General features: G+C 39.4%; 4 protein-coding genes across 8 annotated transcripts; 1 reads left to right on the top strand and 3 right to left on the bottom strand.

Moving 5' to 3' along the window:
* Positions 1-153: 153 nt before the first annotated feature.
* LOC110755746 (Ribosomal protein L7Ae/L30e/S12e/Gadd45 family protein) lies at positions 154-1,503 on the bottom strand. Its single transcript, XM_021957009.2, has 5 exons — positions 1,265-1,503; positions 1,109-1,156; positions 952-1,018; positions 538-837; positions 154-417 (listed from the first exon to the last, which is right to left on the bottom strand). Exons 1-5 carry the CDS (start codon positions 1,327-1,329, stop codon positions 292-294), a joined length of 606 nt encoding a protein of 201 aa, XP_021812701.1. The 5' UTR covers positions 1,330-1,503; the 3' UTR covers positions 154-291.
* A 2,149-nt stretch (positions 1,504-3,652) lies between these two features.
* LOC110755745 (Pectin lyase-like superfamily protein) lies at positions 3,653-7,958 on the top strand. Of its 2 annotated transcripts, XM_021957008.2 has the most exons (7): positions 3,653-3,912; positions 4,273-4,831; positions 5,310-5,630; positions 6,017-6,137; positions 6,216-6,390; positions 6,537-6,607; positions 7,009-7,958. In XM_021957008.2, the coding sequence occupies exons 2-7, from the start codon at positions 4,814-4,816 to the stop codon at positions 7,704-7,706; spliced, it is 1,404 nt and encodes a 467-aa protein (XP_021812700.1). In that variant the 5' UTR covers positions 3,653-3,912; positions 4,273-4,813; the 3' UTR covers positions 7,707-7,958. The 2 variants fall into 2 exon arrangements, with proteins under 2 accessions (XP_021812700.1, XP_021812699.1); XM_021957007.2 differs by lacking the exon at positions 3,653-3,912 and having other exon boundaries at positions 4,034-4,831.
* Positions 7,959-8,263: 305 nt separating this feature from the next.
* Positions 8,264-11,152, bottom strand: LOC110755744 (DHHC-type zinc finger family protein). Of its 3 annotated transcripts, none has more exons than XM_021957005.2 (9): positions 10,906-11,151; positions 10,694-10,807; positions 10,242-10,571; positions 10,087-10,155; positions 9,940-10,011; positions 9,676-9,804; positions 9,513-9,593; positions 9,181-9,351; positions 8,264-9,067 (listed from the first exon to the last, which is right to left on the bottom strand). In XM_021957005.2, exons 1-9 carry the CDS (start codon positions 10,951-10,953, stop codon positions 8,558-8,560), a joined length of 1,524 nt encoding a protein of 507 aa, XP_021812697.1. In that variant the 5' UTR covers positions 10,954-11,151; the 3' UTR covers positions 8,264-8,557. The 3 variants fall into 3 exon arrangements, with proteins under 3 accessions (XP_021812697.1, XP_021812698.1, XP_088105989.1); XM_021957006.2 differs by having other exon boundaries at positions 8,264-9,061; positions 10,906-11,149; XM_088249863.1 differs by lacking the exon at positions 9,940-10,011 and having other exon boundaries at positions 10,906-11,152.
* A 1,116-nt stretch (positions 11,153-12,268) lies between these two features.
* Positions 12,269-16,065, bottom strand: WRKY47 (WRKY family transcription factor). Of its 2 annotated transcripts, none has more exons than XM_021957003.2 (5): positions 15,129-16,065; positions 14,921-15,001; positions 14,583-14,738; positions 13,807-14,232; positions 12,269-13,525 (listed from the first exon to the last, which is right to left on the bottom strand). In XM_021957003.2, the coding sequence occupies exons 1-5, from the start codon at positions 15,522-15,524 to the stop codon at positions 12,632-12,634; spliced, it is 1,953 nt and encodes a 650-aa protein (XP_021812695.2). In that variant the 5' UTR covers positions 15,525-16,065; the 3' UTR covers positions 12,269-12,631. The 2 variants fall into 2 exon arrangements, with proteins under 2 accessions (XP_021812695.2, XP_021812696.1); XM_021957004.2 differs by having other exon boundaries at positions 14,921-14,997; positions 15,129-15,249.
* Positions 16,066-16,316: the final 251 nt, after the last annotated feature.

Below are 16,316 nucleotides of genomic sequence, written 5' to 3'. Positions count from 1 at the left end.
CCACGGAAATAACGGCAATGCGATTTCAATCTGGTTTTCAAGTAATGTACTGCATTAAGATGTTCTCCTAGCCTTTTGGTTGCCACTTGCCGCACAAATGTTTAAGTGTGAAACAACCTTGTAGAGCTATGAAATTGAAGATTCCTCCAGACATGAAGTAATTCAAGAAATGGCCAGTAATATGTAACAAGTTAACTACACAGTCAGTCATTCATATGATTATTTGGACAAGCCACTGAAACATGACCAAAGAAAGACTGCTTTCTTCAACATCTACAAAGGAAAGGAGCCTCATCTCTGGACTTGCCCATGTGCCGTTGTAAGCACTGGAGTCGAGTTGAGGCATTCAATTCCAAGTCGAATTGTATTGCCGCGGAGAATTTCGTCAATAAGTTGATTAATGGCATTTCCTTTGGCCTGCAGACAATTTAGAATGTTTCATAGGAAATGCTTTGAGTTGGAGCACAAAATAAAAGAAATCTAAGTAAGAGAGGTTTGAGGTGACAGAGAGAGGCATATGTGTAGACTATAGTTTACCTTAACTCCAATGGCAATGGCAGTTTTAAGTTGAACAAGTTGACCCAATCTTAAAGAAGCTCCCTTGTTATCTTTGAGAAAGATCAAGGGGACCTTCCTTGACAGGGCCAAGCTTGGCAGATGCTTTGACAGCCATCGTGGATTGCAATCAGAAGCTATCAGAACAGCCTGAAGCCCAATGTATGGTGCTTTAGTACGATTAGAAGCTAAGCCTGGGGCCAATGGCGTCAATGGCGGTGTCACTGGTGGCATGCGTTCAAGGACACGAGTGACTTCATTCACCCCTATTGCAAATTGTTGCTACAAAAATATACAGAAAAAAAAAAAGTTATCAGTTTATTATGAATGATCAAACACGAACACGTAAGCAAGCATACATATATGATATGATGATCTGAATCCAATTATACAAACCTTGAACCACATCTTTTCGGGTAAACACATGCTATCATCCATCATAAGTCTTGCTGACTCTATCTTTCTGTGAAAAACAAAAACAGCATTCAAGTTAATATTTTAGATATTTTAATGGATAATATTGTATCAGTCAAAGTTCATAACATAACGTAACCTCTGAATTGATTGGAGCAGACGATCGAGACGTTCCCCTTCATAGCAACTGCATTGTAAACAAACAGAGATTAAGTAAGTTAACAACCTATTTGTCGTTAAAATAATTGGAACGCGAAAGTGCCAGACACCCAACCCAAAGGAAGGACCCACGTACTCTTGGTCTTGAGACTTGGAAGCGTGGATGATGCGCCCTTTAGAGTCTTTGTTTCTGGGTGGCATGTTTACGCACACTGACTGCTTGATGAAAGACCTCCTCAACCAGCCTGCTCAACGTCTTTACCAAAACGGAAAAGAAAAAGAAGCGAAATTCTATACCGAGGGTGCCATAAGCCTCAATTCAATGCCCCAATGGAAAGCGCCAGGCGTTGGGCCTACAGACTGTGAGATATTGGAGACCAACAAAAGGCACCAAATTAGCGCTAGCGGGCCCAGAATCCTCTAAATATTGTCGATGTCTCTCCTTAGTTTTAAATCTAAACCATCCACATCTTCGGAAAGAAAATCCAAAGGCTACAAATACCGCATCTCAGCTCATAGTGTTGTTATTAGTTCAAAAAGGAAAGGTAAAGATATTTTAATCCTTGGTTTTTAGCCTTATTGCAGTCTTGTGAGTGTGGATGATGTGCCTGTTCAATGGAAAAAGACTTTAACTTGTAGACAAGAGGTCTTAGGTTCGAATCCAATGACATTTTGATTGTGCGTATCACTTGATACTACTACGTGATAAGAATGGCCTCCACATAAGTTTTCTTATATGAGAAAGAAATGTTACAAAAGATGACATTTTCATAACAAAATGGCATTATGCATTGCCATTGCTAAGGTTCACGTTAATGACAAATTTCCTTGCTTTGCCTGCTTCCAGCACCCTTGTACGCAACAAGTTCAATTATGAATTGATTGCCATTTATTAATGTTTTTTTTTTTTTTAAAGAGGGAAGAAAGTGTTGCAATTATGCAAGTCGAAATCAGTGGAAAGATTTGAACAACGTAAGTTAAGGAGAAAGAGATGGTAAATCATGAAAAGAGTAGGTGAGCTGAGCTAGCATTCATGCGGTGGGAGTCAAATGACAGACATTGATATCATGCTTTAAAGTTTACAACCACCATATTTGTTCACTGGTTGTGTTTTGCTTGGGCTAATGTGGGCATAGGATACCTCAATACTTTGGAAACCTTAGTACCTGCTTACCCTTTTTCAGAATGCTACAGATTACGACCACACTTCCCTCTCTCCCTCTCTCCCTCTCTCTCTTGTCCGGGCCTTGGACCTTGTCCCCCTTTTTTTGGACAATTCTTTTCTCTCAAGTCTTAGTTTATGGCTTAAATTTCTATGAATTTCTACTACTGCAACATGTAATTTACATATAAACATAATACACAAGTCTAATTATGTTGCTTCATCTAAACACTTACTTTACCTTGTTAGGAAGGATTAAGAATAATTCAATTTGGCATGCTTGTCTGATACCTTAACATATAATATTTAATGTATAATAATAATAATAATAACAACCTCCTCAAGTGACAGAATGTCATATACATAATAACTGGAAAATTCATTGAATGAAATAGATGAAAAATTATCTATTAAACCTTTTGTTATGATTTAAGAGTTGGAAAACATAAATGATATGACACTGCAGACAGTGAAAATGTGATTGCTGTCTTGTTAGCTTGTTTTGTTTCTGATTTTGCTAGGAGTGGACAATAAAATAAAAAGAGTGAACTAGTAAAATTGACCAAAGTGGATGGTTTGGTTCGGTTTTTATTTTAACTTTTGTCTATGTTTATACTCAAAAACCAAACCAGCTTGAACCGGTTTGGGTACGATTTCAATTCTCCTAGGATTGAGCAAACCGAACAGGACCAGTCCCTACCCATTTTTAAAAAAAAACATTACAGTAGTATATACAATCATATTTTTCTCCTAAACATAGTGCATATGGCATGCCTCACCTTCTCTCTCATGTCTCTCATCTATATCTCAACTCTTTCATCGTTATCGTAGATCTAAGAACTGATCTCACTCCTCAAAATAGAGTGTCTTTCACTCCATATCTGAGCAAATCTCACCTCTCCGAGCAAACCCCTGCCTCTACACTCCGAGCAAAACATGGAGTATCTGACGAATGGACCAAAAAGGGTGTGATTTGGCTCTATTAAAATCACCCAAGTTCACCGGAACCAATCTGAATCGAAAGTTTGACTACAATTTAGTCGGCCAAACCAAGTTGTACCCGCCCCTAATTTTGACTTAATTTCTTTCACCGATTCACTAATCATATAAACCTATTTTTTTTGGCTAGACTAATCATATAAACCATTGAACTACTATTTTATTGTGAGTTAAATAAATGTTTACAAAAAATTAATTTTCAAACCATGAACAAAAAGATAATAAATTCCAGGTCAAAATCCCAATTGGGTCCAATTGCAGGAAGCACAAGTTTTAAATAAAGGAAGTGAAAATGGAAATGAGGATTAGACAAGAGAGTATGAGGAGCGTGAGCAATGGCAAAGTGGCAAGCAAAAGGAGAGTGTGTGTTTGTCAGTTGGTTTTGCTTGGTTAATCCGCCAAACAAGTCACGTTGTTTGGCCTTGTAACTTGTAATCTTTATTTGTAACTAGTATTTGTTGCCCTGAAAAAAATCAAAATCAAAATCAAAATCGAAAACAAAAAACCCAGTAGGCAGCAGCATGCGGTGGTCCAGGTCCAGCAGGCATCCACCACCAGCCTAATACCCCAATCCCTGGGCTTGTAGCCTGACTTTTGTTCGTATCCGATGTCGCACGTTGCAGGTATGAAACTCTAATTAAAGTTTAAACTCCCCAAAAAAGCTATGAACTGTGTTTATATTGTTTACTACTTGCTACAAGTACAGACAAAAACTACAAGAAACAACAACAACAACAGAAAAAGAGAGACTTTTCAAAAGAGAAAATCATTCATGAGCAAACAAGTGGAATTTAATTTCTCAGTCTTTGACTGGTAAATTCAATGATCCTCTAGTTTGTCACATGAATTGAGATGTGCATGAGCATGACAGAGACCCCATCTATCACCATGCCAAGATCAATGGTGCAAATTAAGCTTTATTCTTGATGATGAGTTTCTGAAACTCTCTCTCTCTCTCTCTCTCTCTCTTCCCTCTTGTTCAGCAGGAATCAGGAAAAAGCCAGTGTCAGTGACACAGTGGGCGTGGGTGCTCCCAAAAATATACTAAGAATCAGAAGCACAACACCCCAGCCTCCTTTTCTTTTCTGGGTAGCCTCCAGTTTTCATCAAAACTTGCTACTGCTCTGCTTTGAGTCTTCGACACAGAGAAGGAGAAAGTGACGTATTGGAGAAGCTCAAGTCAACAAAAGCATAGGGGACCTACTGCTTAATTTTTGGCGGGCAGCAACGGTCACTTTCAATGATTTTATGTGGGTGGTGGTGGCTTTCTCCCTGACCCATCTACTCACTCTCTCACACACTTGCTTTGCCTGTTTAGCTTAGTTTGGCTATTTTACCTATTGCCCGTGATCTTCTCAGTTTGATCTTTCATTTCATTTTTAACCAACCCTCCAAGCTTTCTCCTTTTCGTCTCTCTGCCTTCGCTTGTTGCTTGTTTCATCACAACGAAGGAGATTGAACTGAGGCGGACACAGGCTTTCTCAAGCTGCTTGGGCTGTAACGGCAAAAGCAGATCTCAATCATATGAGGAGATCTTCTACTGTGAGTTACTTTTACTGATCATTTGCTTTCTCCCCTCTTCTGGTTATATAAAATTTCCCCTTCCTTTTTTTCTTTCTCAAAATGGTTGCTACTTTTGTTTAGAGTTTGAAACAGACATGATGTTCTTGGATTAATTAGTAGGCATGTATCAGATAGAGACTTGATTCATCTGGTTTCTGGCTCAATTAAATACTAACAAAGATCTAATTTCGCATAGATGGTCTCTCTGTAATGTAGAAACTTGAAATTTACAACTTGGTGTCCTAAAATGCAAAAATCAGGCTCTTTCCATCTCAAATTGTTGTACATCTGCCTTACTATTTTTTTCCTTGGCCTTTTGCGCTGCTAGATCAACATACCTTGACTAAAACCAATAACTGCATCTGCATCTCAAAAGGCCTACCAAGGCTGAGCACTCAGATCCCATAGTTGACCAGCTTTGACACTAATCTATGTCCAAAATAAATACATGTTTCAGCTGGTGGATGTGTTTCTCCTACTTGCATTGTTCAGTGGTGCTCCATGGGCTGTCAAGGGCAGTCCACATTGCAGCAAACAGGCCAACTCAGGAGAAATTCGACCTCACAGTGTCACTATCACTGAATTTGGCGCTGTTGGAGATGGGGTCACTCTCAACACAAAAGCCTTTCAGAATGCCATCTTCTATCTCAATTCCTTCACAGACAAGGGTGGGGCCAAGCTTTTTGTCCCAGCTGGCCGGTGGTTGACAGGAAGCTTCCATCTCATCAGCCATCTAACCTTGTGGTTGGATAAAGATGCAGAAATTCTTGGATCAACGGTAATCTTTCACCCTCTTTCCAAAAGTTAAAAGATGCAATAAAGACTTTGGTTGATTAATTGCAATCTGCCCTCTTTGGATACATTTGTCCTCAAATTTGGCCCTCTTTTGATTCGTTTTTTCCACAATTAATCTAAAATAGGCTCCTTAATACAATGTACTGTAAGAACCTAATTCACAATCCCACAGATAGAGTATTGTCCTTACCAGAGAGATCTTGTCTGAAATGTAAGCATTACTGCTAGTCCCAAAGGGTAACTATTTTCAATCTCCGGATAAGAGTTGAGATCCGAGTTCAATAAGGTAGTGCTATCTGTTGTGACCATGTGGGCACAGGACTAATATTTAGCTCATAATACTCAGTAACTTCTTCTGGAATGTTCCAGAACTCTGATGACTGGCCAGTTGTTGACCCTTTACCATCATATGGTCGAGGAAGGGAGTTGACAGGTGGAAGACATCGAAGTCTCATTTATGGACGCAATTTGACGGATGTTATCATAACAGGTTGGTAATATAAGATGAGGAATCATCTCACATGTGCATTTTGCTTGATTTATTGATGTTGCTGTTCTCCTCATGCAGGTGATAATGGGACTATCGATGGCCAAGGCAGCATCTGGTGGAATTGGTTCCATAATAAAACCCTGAATTACACAAGGCCCCATTTGGTGGAATTGATGAACTCAACTGGGATTGTGATCTCAAACTTGACCTTCCTAAATTCACCATTTTGGACCATTCACCCTGTATATTGCAGGTTAGTTTTAGCCACAAGGATTGAATAACATTTTTCTTCCTTGTTTGGTAGATTTCAAGTGTTTTCAGTATCATACTAAAAATAAGGAAAAAGGGAAGCTTTTATGAATTAGAGGGAGAGTTGAGACTGTTTTTCTGGATGAACAGCCATGTAACTGTCCAGAATGTGACAATCATTGCTCCTCCAAAGTCACCAAACACGGATGGGATTGATCCAGGTGAATCACCAAAATCTCACTTCCTATGTGAAGATAACATTTCTTTTTCTTGTTTCATTTACATATACGAATTACTCATGGTTGGTCTTGTCATATAACTCTGTCTAAACCTGAAGGGTCCCAAAATCCACTCATGGTTGTTTGTAAACGCTTATAGAGCAAGACACTAATAGTTTTGCATGCGTGGATCAAATGTTAATCCTTACCCTTAAATGTGAATACTGTCATATCTTTCATTGTTGTGGATTCCTCATTCTCCCACTTTAGTGTCAAATAAGCACATAATACACTTTCACTCCTGACCAACTACGTCAATTTTAAACTATGTTTTAGCTTCATTTAGTAGTTGTAAACTATAAGCAAAAAATTTTGTTCTTACCCGTCCATTTTGATGCATCCAGACTCTTCTGATCATGTCTGCATTGAAGATTGTTATATTAGCACTGGTGATGATCTGATAGCGATAAAAAGTGGATGGGATGAGTATGGTATTTCATATGGTCGTCCCAGTAGAAACATTATCATTCGTAGGATTACTGGGAAAACTGAAACAAGCGCAGGAATTGCAATTGGAAGTGAGATGTCTGGAGGTGTGTCAGAAGTTCATGCGGAAAACCTCCATTTTTTCAATTCTAAGACAGGTATCAGAATAAAGACCTCCCCAGGAAGGGGTGGCTATGTGAAAAATATCTATGTATCGAATGTGACCTTGGATGGTATAGATATAGCTATAAGGTTCACCAGTCACTACGGGGAGCACCCAGATGAGTTTTATGACCCAAATGCCCTCCCTATTATAGAACAAATTACTTTTAAAGATGTCGTAGGAAAGAATATCAAAACTGCAGGTCTCCTAGAGGGTTTAGAAGGTGACACTTTTCTGGACATTTGCTTATCCAATATTACCCTTAATGTGACCTCAAAGTCTCCATGGAAATGCTCTTCTATTCAAGGATATTCTGACTTAGTTTCTCCAGAAACTTGTGAGCCTCTCAAGGAGAGAATCTCCCCAGAGCATTACTTGGATTGTTACTGTCTATCTGATCACATATGGATTTCAAGTAATCAAAACAAAGGTGTTCAGGATCTGTCTTGGTAGATTCATGGAAGTTGCCTTCTGTGAATGTTGAAAAAATCGATTCTTGCCATTTCTCAGTGCAACAGCCAATTACATAGCTGGAGGATATAATTGCGCGACATAAGAAGTTGAGTGGAGTTGCCAATTTGTGGTTTGTACCTTGCGGGATGGTACTAAGAGAATGAGTATATCTTGTAAGTTTGTGTGCAGTAACAAATAATTGAGTGATTTTGTCATAAATTGGAAATAGAAAGATTTTGTAATTTCAAAACATACTTTTTTCCCTCTTGCTTTTCAAGTTATACAATGGAAAGAAATTAACACACACACACACACAAAAAGCACTTCTCATGTTGCTGGGTCAAGGGTGCATCTCATCCGCAAATGTGATGTTGTCGCATTCATTACCATCCAAATGATCAGAGAACTAACATCATATTAGTGGCAAATTTCTTCAACTTCATTGAAGCAACATTCCAGCAATGGTGATTTTATTATACTTCAGGATCTATTCTTCTTGAACACACAGATACAAATGTTAAACATAAAATAAATAACACTGCTGACAGAGTTACTCCAGAAAAAAGCTCACAAGAGCTTGGTGATGAAGCCAAATTCTAGGAAATTTCAGTTTGATGCAGGGCAATATATGTATACCATCAGCTTGCATTTCCATGGAAAAATTACATTGAATGGGCATTACCATAAAACAAAAACAAAAGTTACATTCAATGGGTGGGTAATAATTTTAACAATGCATGTATACGTTAGTCTCCGAAAAAGAAATCCACACATGATATCAAGAGCACACAGGCGATGAATGATTCTTCTCAAAGGCTGAGAATCTAGATTTTTGTTTTAACACCCCTCCCCTATCTTGGGGATGCCTCAGTACCGTCCTTCTTTATAACAGAACATAGAACCTGCCTTGAGATGTAGGTCTCCAGCTCTCTGGACACCTCTGTCAATTTCAAGTCAAAATTGTTTCTGTACTTTTGCTTTGGCGATGGTACAATGCCAGAGAACATAGTTGGTGAACCAGAAAACCGCCTTCTTGGGCTTGGAAACCTTCCGGGTGACCCTGGCATCCACCCTTTGGATATAAGAGGTGTTAAGCCTGATCCTGCTGTGGCCGTATTTTTATCCGTGAGTGGTCCACATTTTGTCTCCAATGGTAGTGGTTTCAGTGAATCCTCTTCTGTAGGAGGCTTCTGTTTCACAATCCTTTCTCTGGCCTTCTCTGCTGCTATCAGTGCTTTCTCCTTGCTCAACTTTATCAGTCTCCACGGGTCAATGCTGACACGGAAGCCTTGTTTCACGGTTGAGGTGGACGGCTGAGGATCTCCGTCAATTCTTATGGACAGCCTTCTGGTGTTCTGAAACTTAGAATGTCAATTTATACAATAAGTTAGGCAGATGGACTTGTGTGCCTTCCCAAATCTGAAGAAACATAATTATGGAAGGCTGTATGCCTGTATAAGATATGTGACTGTACCTGAGTTACCCCTCGTCCTCTGCATATAAACCGTGATATGAATGATGGCTTTTCAGGTGAATCAAAATCACTACTCAAGTCTGAGGAGAAATCTGAATCATCAAATGGATCCATTTCTATAGATTGGCTCTCCTCTTTCATTGCCAGGATATAGTCATATGTTCTCATTCCCTGCAGCAGGAATATATTGTGCACAACATTTTAGTGAGAAGGTGGAGCAGGTTTTACCAATTTCGCCTCATGAGATACTACCCTACAATGCTACTGTGAAACTGGCAATTGACAAACGAAAAGGAGTGTTGGGTTATTGGCAGATTAGAATTGCGAAGTACCTTCCGTATTAGAACCACATGAAAGAAAAAAAGCTGTCCCATTGCTGCTGAACCATAAGCTATCATTAAAGTTAGCAAGACCTGCAAGATTTTGATGGAGTTTAAATGAGTATATGAGTGAAGATTGCTGCAATGGAAAGTTGAGACAACGTTAACTAACTACCGATATCGTTGCAAGAACACCTCTTGGGAAGTCTACGTAGAGTTTCCTCTTCAGCTCCCGCTCTATTCCATTTTTATCTACGAAGCACCTGACGAATATTGCAATTGCAGTTGCTCCTTCTATGATTAGCTGTGTCAGCAGAAGCAGTAATTTTGTTTATCATGGACTTGGTGAACAAGACGTGAAGCAAACAGATTGAAATCTCAACTTGTTGACTGAGTTTTAATTTTCAAAGAAGCCAAAGCGACAAAACATGGAACTTACCAATAACAGAACGAAAATCATGAGGAGAATAAATGTAGTGTAATTCTTTTTCCCAACGCAGTTGTTTAACCACTGGAAAAGAAAAACAATTGAATTTGAATGTGTTCTCAAAATGAATACGAAGCAAACAAGGATAGGATTTCTCACCCTGCAGTGGTGATCAAAGCCATCAACACAACGGTTGCAGGTCCTGCAGTGTTTGCTGTGTTTTTTCACCTGAAAATAGAATTATATCATAGAAATACGAAATCAATGTGATGCTCGTGTACTGATGTGAGAGTGAGATAAGCATGTAACTTCACCTCAAAATCGCAGAGTGCGCAGAAGGAGATGTCGTCTTCCCTTAAATCGGGAGAGACCGCATCTTCTTTCATGAGGACAAAGGGAAATGGGAGCAATGGATCCAACTGAGCGGCGGTATTCCATGGATCGAGATACCTCCTCCTTATGAAAGTCCTGAGGATCTTTCTCTCCATTCTTCTAAAGAACCTCACTATAATCTGCCCCAAAACGAACCCGTAATTGAGCTTTGGATAGCCTTTGCCAGCTTTAGGTTTCTTCTTCCTAAGGCTGGTTTTGTCAGTTGGGTCAGTGGCTGTGCACCTTATGAACAGGAACATGACTGAAACAGCCTGAAATTCATAATTTAATTTCAATATGAGAATTCAGATGTCAACTTGAGCTTAAGCTGATATTGATATAAACTTGAGCAAGGTATGTATATAAGAGAAGAGTAGAGAGTAGTATAAAGTACCACAAAGGAAAAGATTGTGGTGACTGTAATTTCGGCTATTCTGTTTCCGAGGAAAAGTCCAAAGAATGTATAGAAGGACAGCACAAGAAAACTGTAAACTGCAATTCCCACAATCTGCATTGCATTCAAATGCATTTTGTTTTAGATAGACTAATAGAGGTCTTTGTCTGCAACCAAACGAAACCAGAAAAATAAAAACAGAAAGAAAATACCTGCAAAGGGTGGAAAGGGCGTTGCCAGCCATGGCGTCTCCTATTCATTTGTCTTACCAACAAACAACGACACTAGCTAATTTGCAAATTGTGATTGCTCTTCTTCTCCAAACAAAAACACTGACTGACTTTCTCTTTCTTTCTAATCCCAATCTTCTTCTTCTTGTTATTTTGTTTACCTCACACTATCTCAACGGTCGACTATGGTGGCTTGGCTTGGGTTTTGAAATTTGAAATTTGCTGGCCCCACTCCCACCCCCTTCTTCTCCCTCTCGTTAATTAATCCTAAAGTTTGTGTGGGGTGGGGGGCCCACTCCTGGCTGCAATGCAATGCAATGCGGGGCCTCACTTCTCCGTTCCGTTGTTTCTTTCGTGGGCTTCTATATTATTACTTGGGTTGGGATTGGGAGTTTGAGCGCGCTCCTTGACTTAAAAAACCCTGCCCCTGCCCCTGACCCTGCCCAACCCATAATATAATAAAGCTAGAAACGAACTTTTTCTTTTTCTTGGTCAATAAAATCCCTCAGTGTGTTCTTGTATATGCTACTATGAGTTCAATTCAATCATGCATCACCTTTCTTTTGATCCCTTTCAGGGAGGTACGTAATCAAACTGGTTGTGATTTCAATAGTGAACACTTCAATTACGCTCCAATTTTATTTTTATTCTGATTCTAGACTGTTAATAAACATTTTAATCTAACTACATATCCTTTCTTATTGTGGAACCCAAAAATAAGCCCTAATAGTGGGTCTTAACTTTATACTTTGAAAAATTTGTGATCTGACATGAGTGCAAAAATATGGAGACCTAATTGAAATATGGACCAAACTACCATGACAAACGTAATATTCTTAGCTCATAAAAATAAAATTAAAATAAAAATTAGAGGCTTAGTGTTAACTTTAGAGAGTACTAAAGGCTTGTGTATAGTGCTTAAAAGAGCTGGATTCTTAGCAGTACTAAAGAATAAACCCTTCAACAAAAAAAAAAAAAAAAAAAAAAGAATACGAGTGTTTAGATGTCTTGGAGATTTTGTAGCTAGTGAAACTTGAGAGGGATAGAAGACCCATTATTCTTGTATGTACGTTAAAGAACCTATTTGTTGATCTTTTTAGTCTTCTTTCTGCTTAATTATATGCAATATCACACCATGCTATAATATTTACTAAATTTAAGTTATGGATTAGTGATATATATATAATTTAGCGCATCAACGACATATACATATATCAAGCTTAAACACTACAAGAAAACAACATTAATAGTGGCACATGATGGGGTGGCTAACTGCACTATCCAATGAGCACCGATAATGCAGTTAGGCACCCCATTCTATGCCCCATATATCCATGGCTATGAACAATTTCATTATACTGTATCCTCCCATTCTTTATATATAACCTTTTATTTATGTACACGGAAGATGTTGTCTCATCAAACTTGATGATCAGAAATACAATGCGTATAAGCATAATTCACAACTATATCTACAGGTGCGAAACAATATCTAAGCCCAACTCGACTCCCAAACATGAACAATTAATGTATCTATTAAAACCGAGCTATGCATTTTAGATAGACTAGCAAAGGCTACAAACAACACCCGATCTCCGAACAGCCAGTTGAAATTAAGTTCATGGCATATAACACACTCGTGAATATAAGATGGATTGAAAACAAAACATAGCTAGCTAGTGACCCAACAGGACATATGAGTAAATGATTAGTTGGTGGAGAAAGTGGTGCAGGACTGAGGAAGCTGTGGGGATCCAGGCTGCAATGATCCGGGTGGAACCCCAATATTAGCACTAGGAGGGGAATTATTGGTACTTGCAACTACTCCTCTAGCTGCATTATTATTAGCGATGTCTCCATCATTAATATTAATGCTCTCCTGGTGACCCTGGTGGGGGCGGGGTGCCCCCATAATAGTTGAGATGGCCGCAGCTAGGGCTGCAGTGAAATTGGGGTCAGAAGCAATGGCTGCACTAACAGTCTCAACCATGCCACTAGCATGGGTACTAGTACTACGTTGGCCACCTAGCGACACTCCAGCAGGTGATGGGGGTGCCTTGTAATTAGGAGGGAAATACATCGGGGCCGGGATGGGATGCCCCAGCCCACCCATAAGCTGGTGATTAATAGGATAACCATGCAAAGGCAGAGGAAATGTGGATGAGGAAGGTGGCGGGATTCGGTGGAATTGCTGCATGGGGCTCTGAGTCAAGTCCAGCGTGATGGTGGGAAATGGTGCAGAGGCTGATAATGTGGCCATGGACGAAGCGAAGAAGGGCAGCTGAGAATTAGAGAAGAAGCCAGAATTTGCTAGATGATGATGATGATATTGGAGAGCTTCCTTGCTTGTAGTTGAACCTGATAGCAGCATGGCAGCTGCTGCTGACGTGGTGTTGGCCATGGCTGTGGCTGCTGGAGGCAGGGGGTGGCTGTGATTACCTTCATAAGTGGTTATGAGAATGGTTTTGTCCTCCGCCAATCTTTGCACCTGTTTGCGAACGGGGCATCCAATGGCCATAGTACAACGGTAGTAAGCACGTGGGCAAGGGTTACCCTTTGCCATCTTTTGACCGTATTTCCTCCATTGACATCCATCACTAATCTGCATATATTTATTTCCACAAACATTTGCAAATTAAGAAACCATTAGTTGCTGGTTTCATATCACAAGTCAATTGAAGTCACACATTGTCAAACTGTCTTGCTATGCTATAGCTAGACTGTGAATATATACCATTAATGTGGTCGAAATTCACAATATTGCAACATAATCAGCATTTGCATGTAACATAAGTTTAGCAATAGAATGATTGAGTTCATGTGCAAAACTCTCATATATGCATGTATATATTTAGTTGAGTACAAGTGGTTCAATGTACATACCATAGGAGCTTCTGATCTCGCTCGTACGGAAACCCTTGCCTTCCTAAAAGGAACCTGATCAGCCACTGGAACTTGTTCTTGATCAGTACTACTTTTGGGCTCATCATTATCATCATCTAATAAATTGGGATTGCTACTTTTACTGGTATAATTAGGGGACACCAAACACTGGGATGACCGGTCAAGAGCGTCTTCCGCACAATTAATATTAGTTTGCAACCTCCTCTTATATTGGTCACGCTCCGTTGACATCACCTCTATATTCAAATTTGATGGAGAAAATGATGAGAAGGCTTCATGATCAGCCGGTGTCTTTCCAGAAGAATAGGCAACTGATGGATTGCGGACATGGTCTATTGCAGCAGCTGCAGATAGCCGTGGATCCATGAATTGTCTGGCCAACATGCCATTTGCCTCACACTTAATCTGTTGTTCAAGAAACCATGCCTTACGTACTGTTGTGATCAAATATTAACTTCGTATTCTTTATATTTATGCTGGACTGGTTTTACAATGTTGTTGACTTTTTAATAGAATAATGTGGAGTGCACATCATGTTCATATAGGTATTATACATATTGATCTCAAGCACGAAACCAATATATATGGTGTAATGGACATTAGAACACCGACGCACTTGCCGTAACAGGCCTAAACCCTAATATATTAATCCTGTCAATTCATAATTTTATATATAACAGGATCATGTTGATCACGTATATGCGATAGCTCTAGGGAGGGGACAAGATTAAAGTAAAAGTATGAACTTAATATACCGGCTCTCGTAGTCTGTTTTGTGCCTGTTTCTGCATTGCTATGAGTAGCTGAGCTTGCAACTGGCTGTAACTTTTGGTCATTTGGTCTAACATGGTTTTGAGCTCGCCATTTTCTTCATGTAGCCGCTCTAACTCAACTTGAAGACTAGTCATCAGCTGATGAAGAGTTACCAAGTTACGATTTAATAGTACCAACAATTAATTAAGATAATTGGAAATTAATTAGGAAACATATATGAGAGAGAAACATCAAATTCTGAAATGAATCGCGCGCCAGAAATTTATAATAAAAAAACACAGCCATATGTAAATAAATATGTGGTAAGACTAATCAGTACCTTGTTATTGGAATTTTGATGAATATCACCGGCAGATGTTGATGAAATTCCGGAATTTAGAGTGAGGAGATTCAATCCTGTCTGGCCATGGATGATATATAATAATTTGTGAGTAGTGATGATGGTAATTAGGTGGGTTTTGTTTAGATATAGATATATAAGATGATATATAAAAGAAAAGAACAATAAAAAAGAAGCATAATCTTACATTAACAGCCGGAGGATTATTGTTGCAGTCTTGTTGGGGTTGAAGACGGGGCTCCTCATCATCATCAGCATCATCATTCATGATCTTATTATCGGAAAAGAAATCCATTTCTTTGATTTCTTTGGTTTGTTGTCTGAAAAGTTGTTTGATTGGGATTGGGATTGGGATTGAGGGGTTGCTGCTACTAGTGTTGTTGGTAGCGTCAACAAGTTGACCATCATCGGAAGCATTAAATGAGCAATCGGAGACTGAGTGGTGGAAGAGTTTGGAGCTTATGTGATGACGACGGCCTTGTTTTTCCATGACTGCTATACGTACCGCAGATGACTTGCAACGCCCAGCTACCCACCTTTTCAATTTCAACCAACAAAATAAATAAAAGTATATATATCTCATCAAGTGTATAAGTTTGGTATAGCTAAGTTGTGAGCCTTCCTTTGTCAAAGTGAAATTTCCAACTTCCAAGTAATGGGTATCCGTAAGAGGGAGACTAGGACTTGAGAGAGAGAGAGAGAGAGAGAGAGAGAGAGAGAGAACTCCTTAGAGGGGGTCCATTCGTCCATATGGAGAAATAATAAAATTATTAATGAAATTAGGCTTATTATTATTGAGGCCTAGACCTAGACTGGATGAGCCGAGCGTACAACAGCCGTTTTTTTCCCTTTCTTTTTCCTTTCGAGGGATAAATGACGTCACCCTTGAGGTAAGGGTGTAGGTGGCTGGTTTCAACCACCACAAGGAAAGGGAAGCCGCTGCAGCGCGGAGGAGGAGGAGGGGAGGGTGAGAGTGTGAGGTTAATTTCAACTGGAAATATATATGTATACACGTTATCTCTCCAAGTCTTAATATAGTAATTAAGAAAGCCGTGGGAGATGAGTCACCAATCCTCAAACGGAGTCACAGACGGTGGTTAGACCGAAGAAAATAATTAAGTACTACTGAAAATGAAAACATATATATATATATATACAAGTTACAACACCTAATCCCACTGACTTCGAATTCCGACCTCATTCAGCCAACCCCTCACGTCAATGCAATGCTCTCTCTCTCTCTCTCTCTCTCTCTCTCTCTCTCTCTCTCTCTCTCTCTCCGTCCTCGTCTTATACGTAGTTATAGTAATAGCATTTTAACAACCAAGACTAACCGCAACTTTATAGTTGGGGGGTCAGTCTAATTAATACTGCC

This window comes from Prunus avium, chromosome 3 (genome assembly GCF_965620075.1).
Source record: "Prunus avium chromosome 3, drPruAviu1.hap1.1, whole genome shotgun sequence".
NCBI lineage: Eukaryota > Viridiplantae > Streptophyta > Magnoliopsida > Rosales > Rosaceae > Prunus > Prunus avium.
Note: the sequence above shows the minus strand (reverse complement) of the source record. Positions and strands in the feature narration are given on the sequence as shown.

Excerpts from the sequence above, each read along its gene's own strand:
- LOC110755746 (XM_021957009.2), bottom strand. The coding sequence starts at position 1,329 with ATGCCACCCAGAAACAAAGACTCTAAAGGGCGCATCATCCACGCTTCC. Across the intron at positions 1,019-1,108 it reads CTGCTCCAATCAATTCAGAG|AAAGATAGAGTCAGCAAGAC; the intron begins GTTACGTTATGT and ends TGTTTTTCACAG. Across the intron at positions 838-951 it reads CCGAAAAGATGTGGTTCAAG|CAACAATTTGCAATAGGGGT; the intron begins GTTTGTATAATT and ends ATATTTTTGTAG.
- LOC110755744 (XM_021957005.2), bottom strand. The coding sequence starts at position 10,953 with ATGAATAGGAGACGCCATGGCTGGCAACGCCCTTTCCACCCTTTGCAG. Across the intron at positions 10,572-10,693 it reads CCACAATCTTTTCCTTTGTG|GCTGTTTCAGTCATGTTCCT; the intron begins GTACTTTATACT and ends TATGAATTTCAG. Across the intron at positions 9,805-9,939 it reads TGATTTTCGTTCTGTTATTG|CTAATCATAGAAGGAGCAAC; the intron begins GTAAGTTCCATG and ends CTGCTGACACAG.
- WRKY47 (XM_021957003.2), bottom strand. The coding sequence starts at position 15,524 with ATGAGATATATATACTTTTATTTATTTTGTTGGTTGAAATTGAAAAGG. Across the intron at positions 15,002-15,128 it reads ATAATCCTCCGGCTGTTAAT|ACAGGATTGAATCTCCTCAC; the intron begins GTAAGATTATGC and ends ATCCATGGCCAG. Across the intron at positions 14,739-14,920 it reads ATCAAAATTCCAATAACAAG|CTGATGACTAGTCTTCAAGT; the intron begins GTACTGATTAGT and ends ACTCTTCATCAG.
- LOC110755745 (XM_021957008.2), top strand. Across the intron at positions 6,138-6,215 it reads GACGGATGTTATCATAACAG|GTGATAATGGGACTATCGAT; the intron begins GTTGGTAATATA and ends CTCCTCATGCAG. Across the intron at positions 6,608-7,008 it reads CACGGATGGGATTGATCCAG|ACTCTTCTGATCATGTCTGC; the intron begins GTGAATCACCAA and ends TGATGCATCCAG.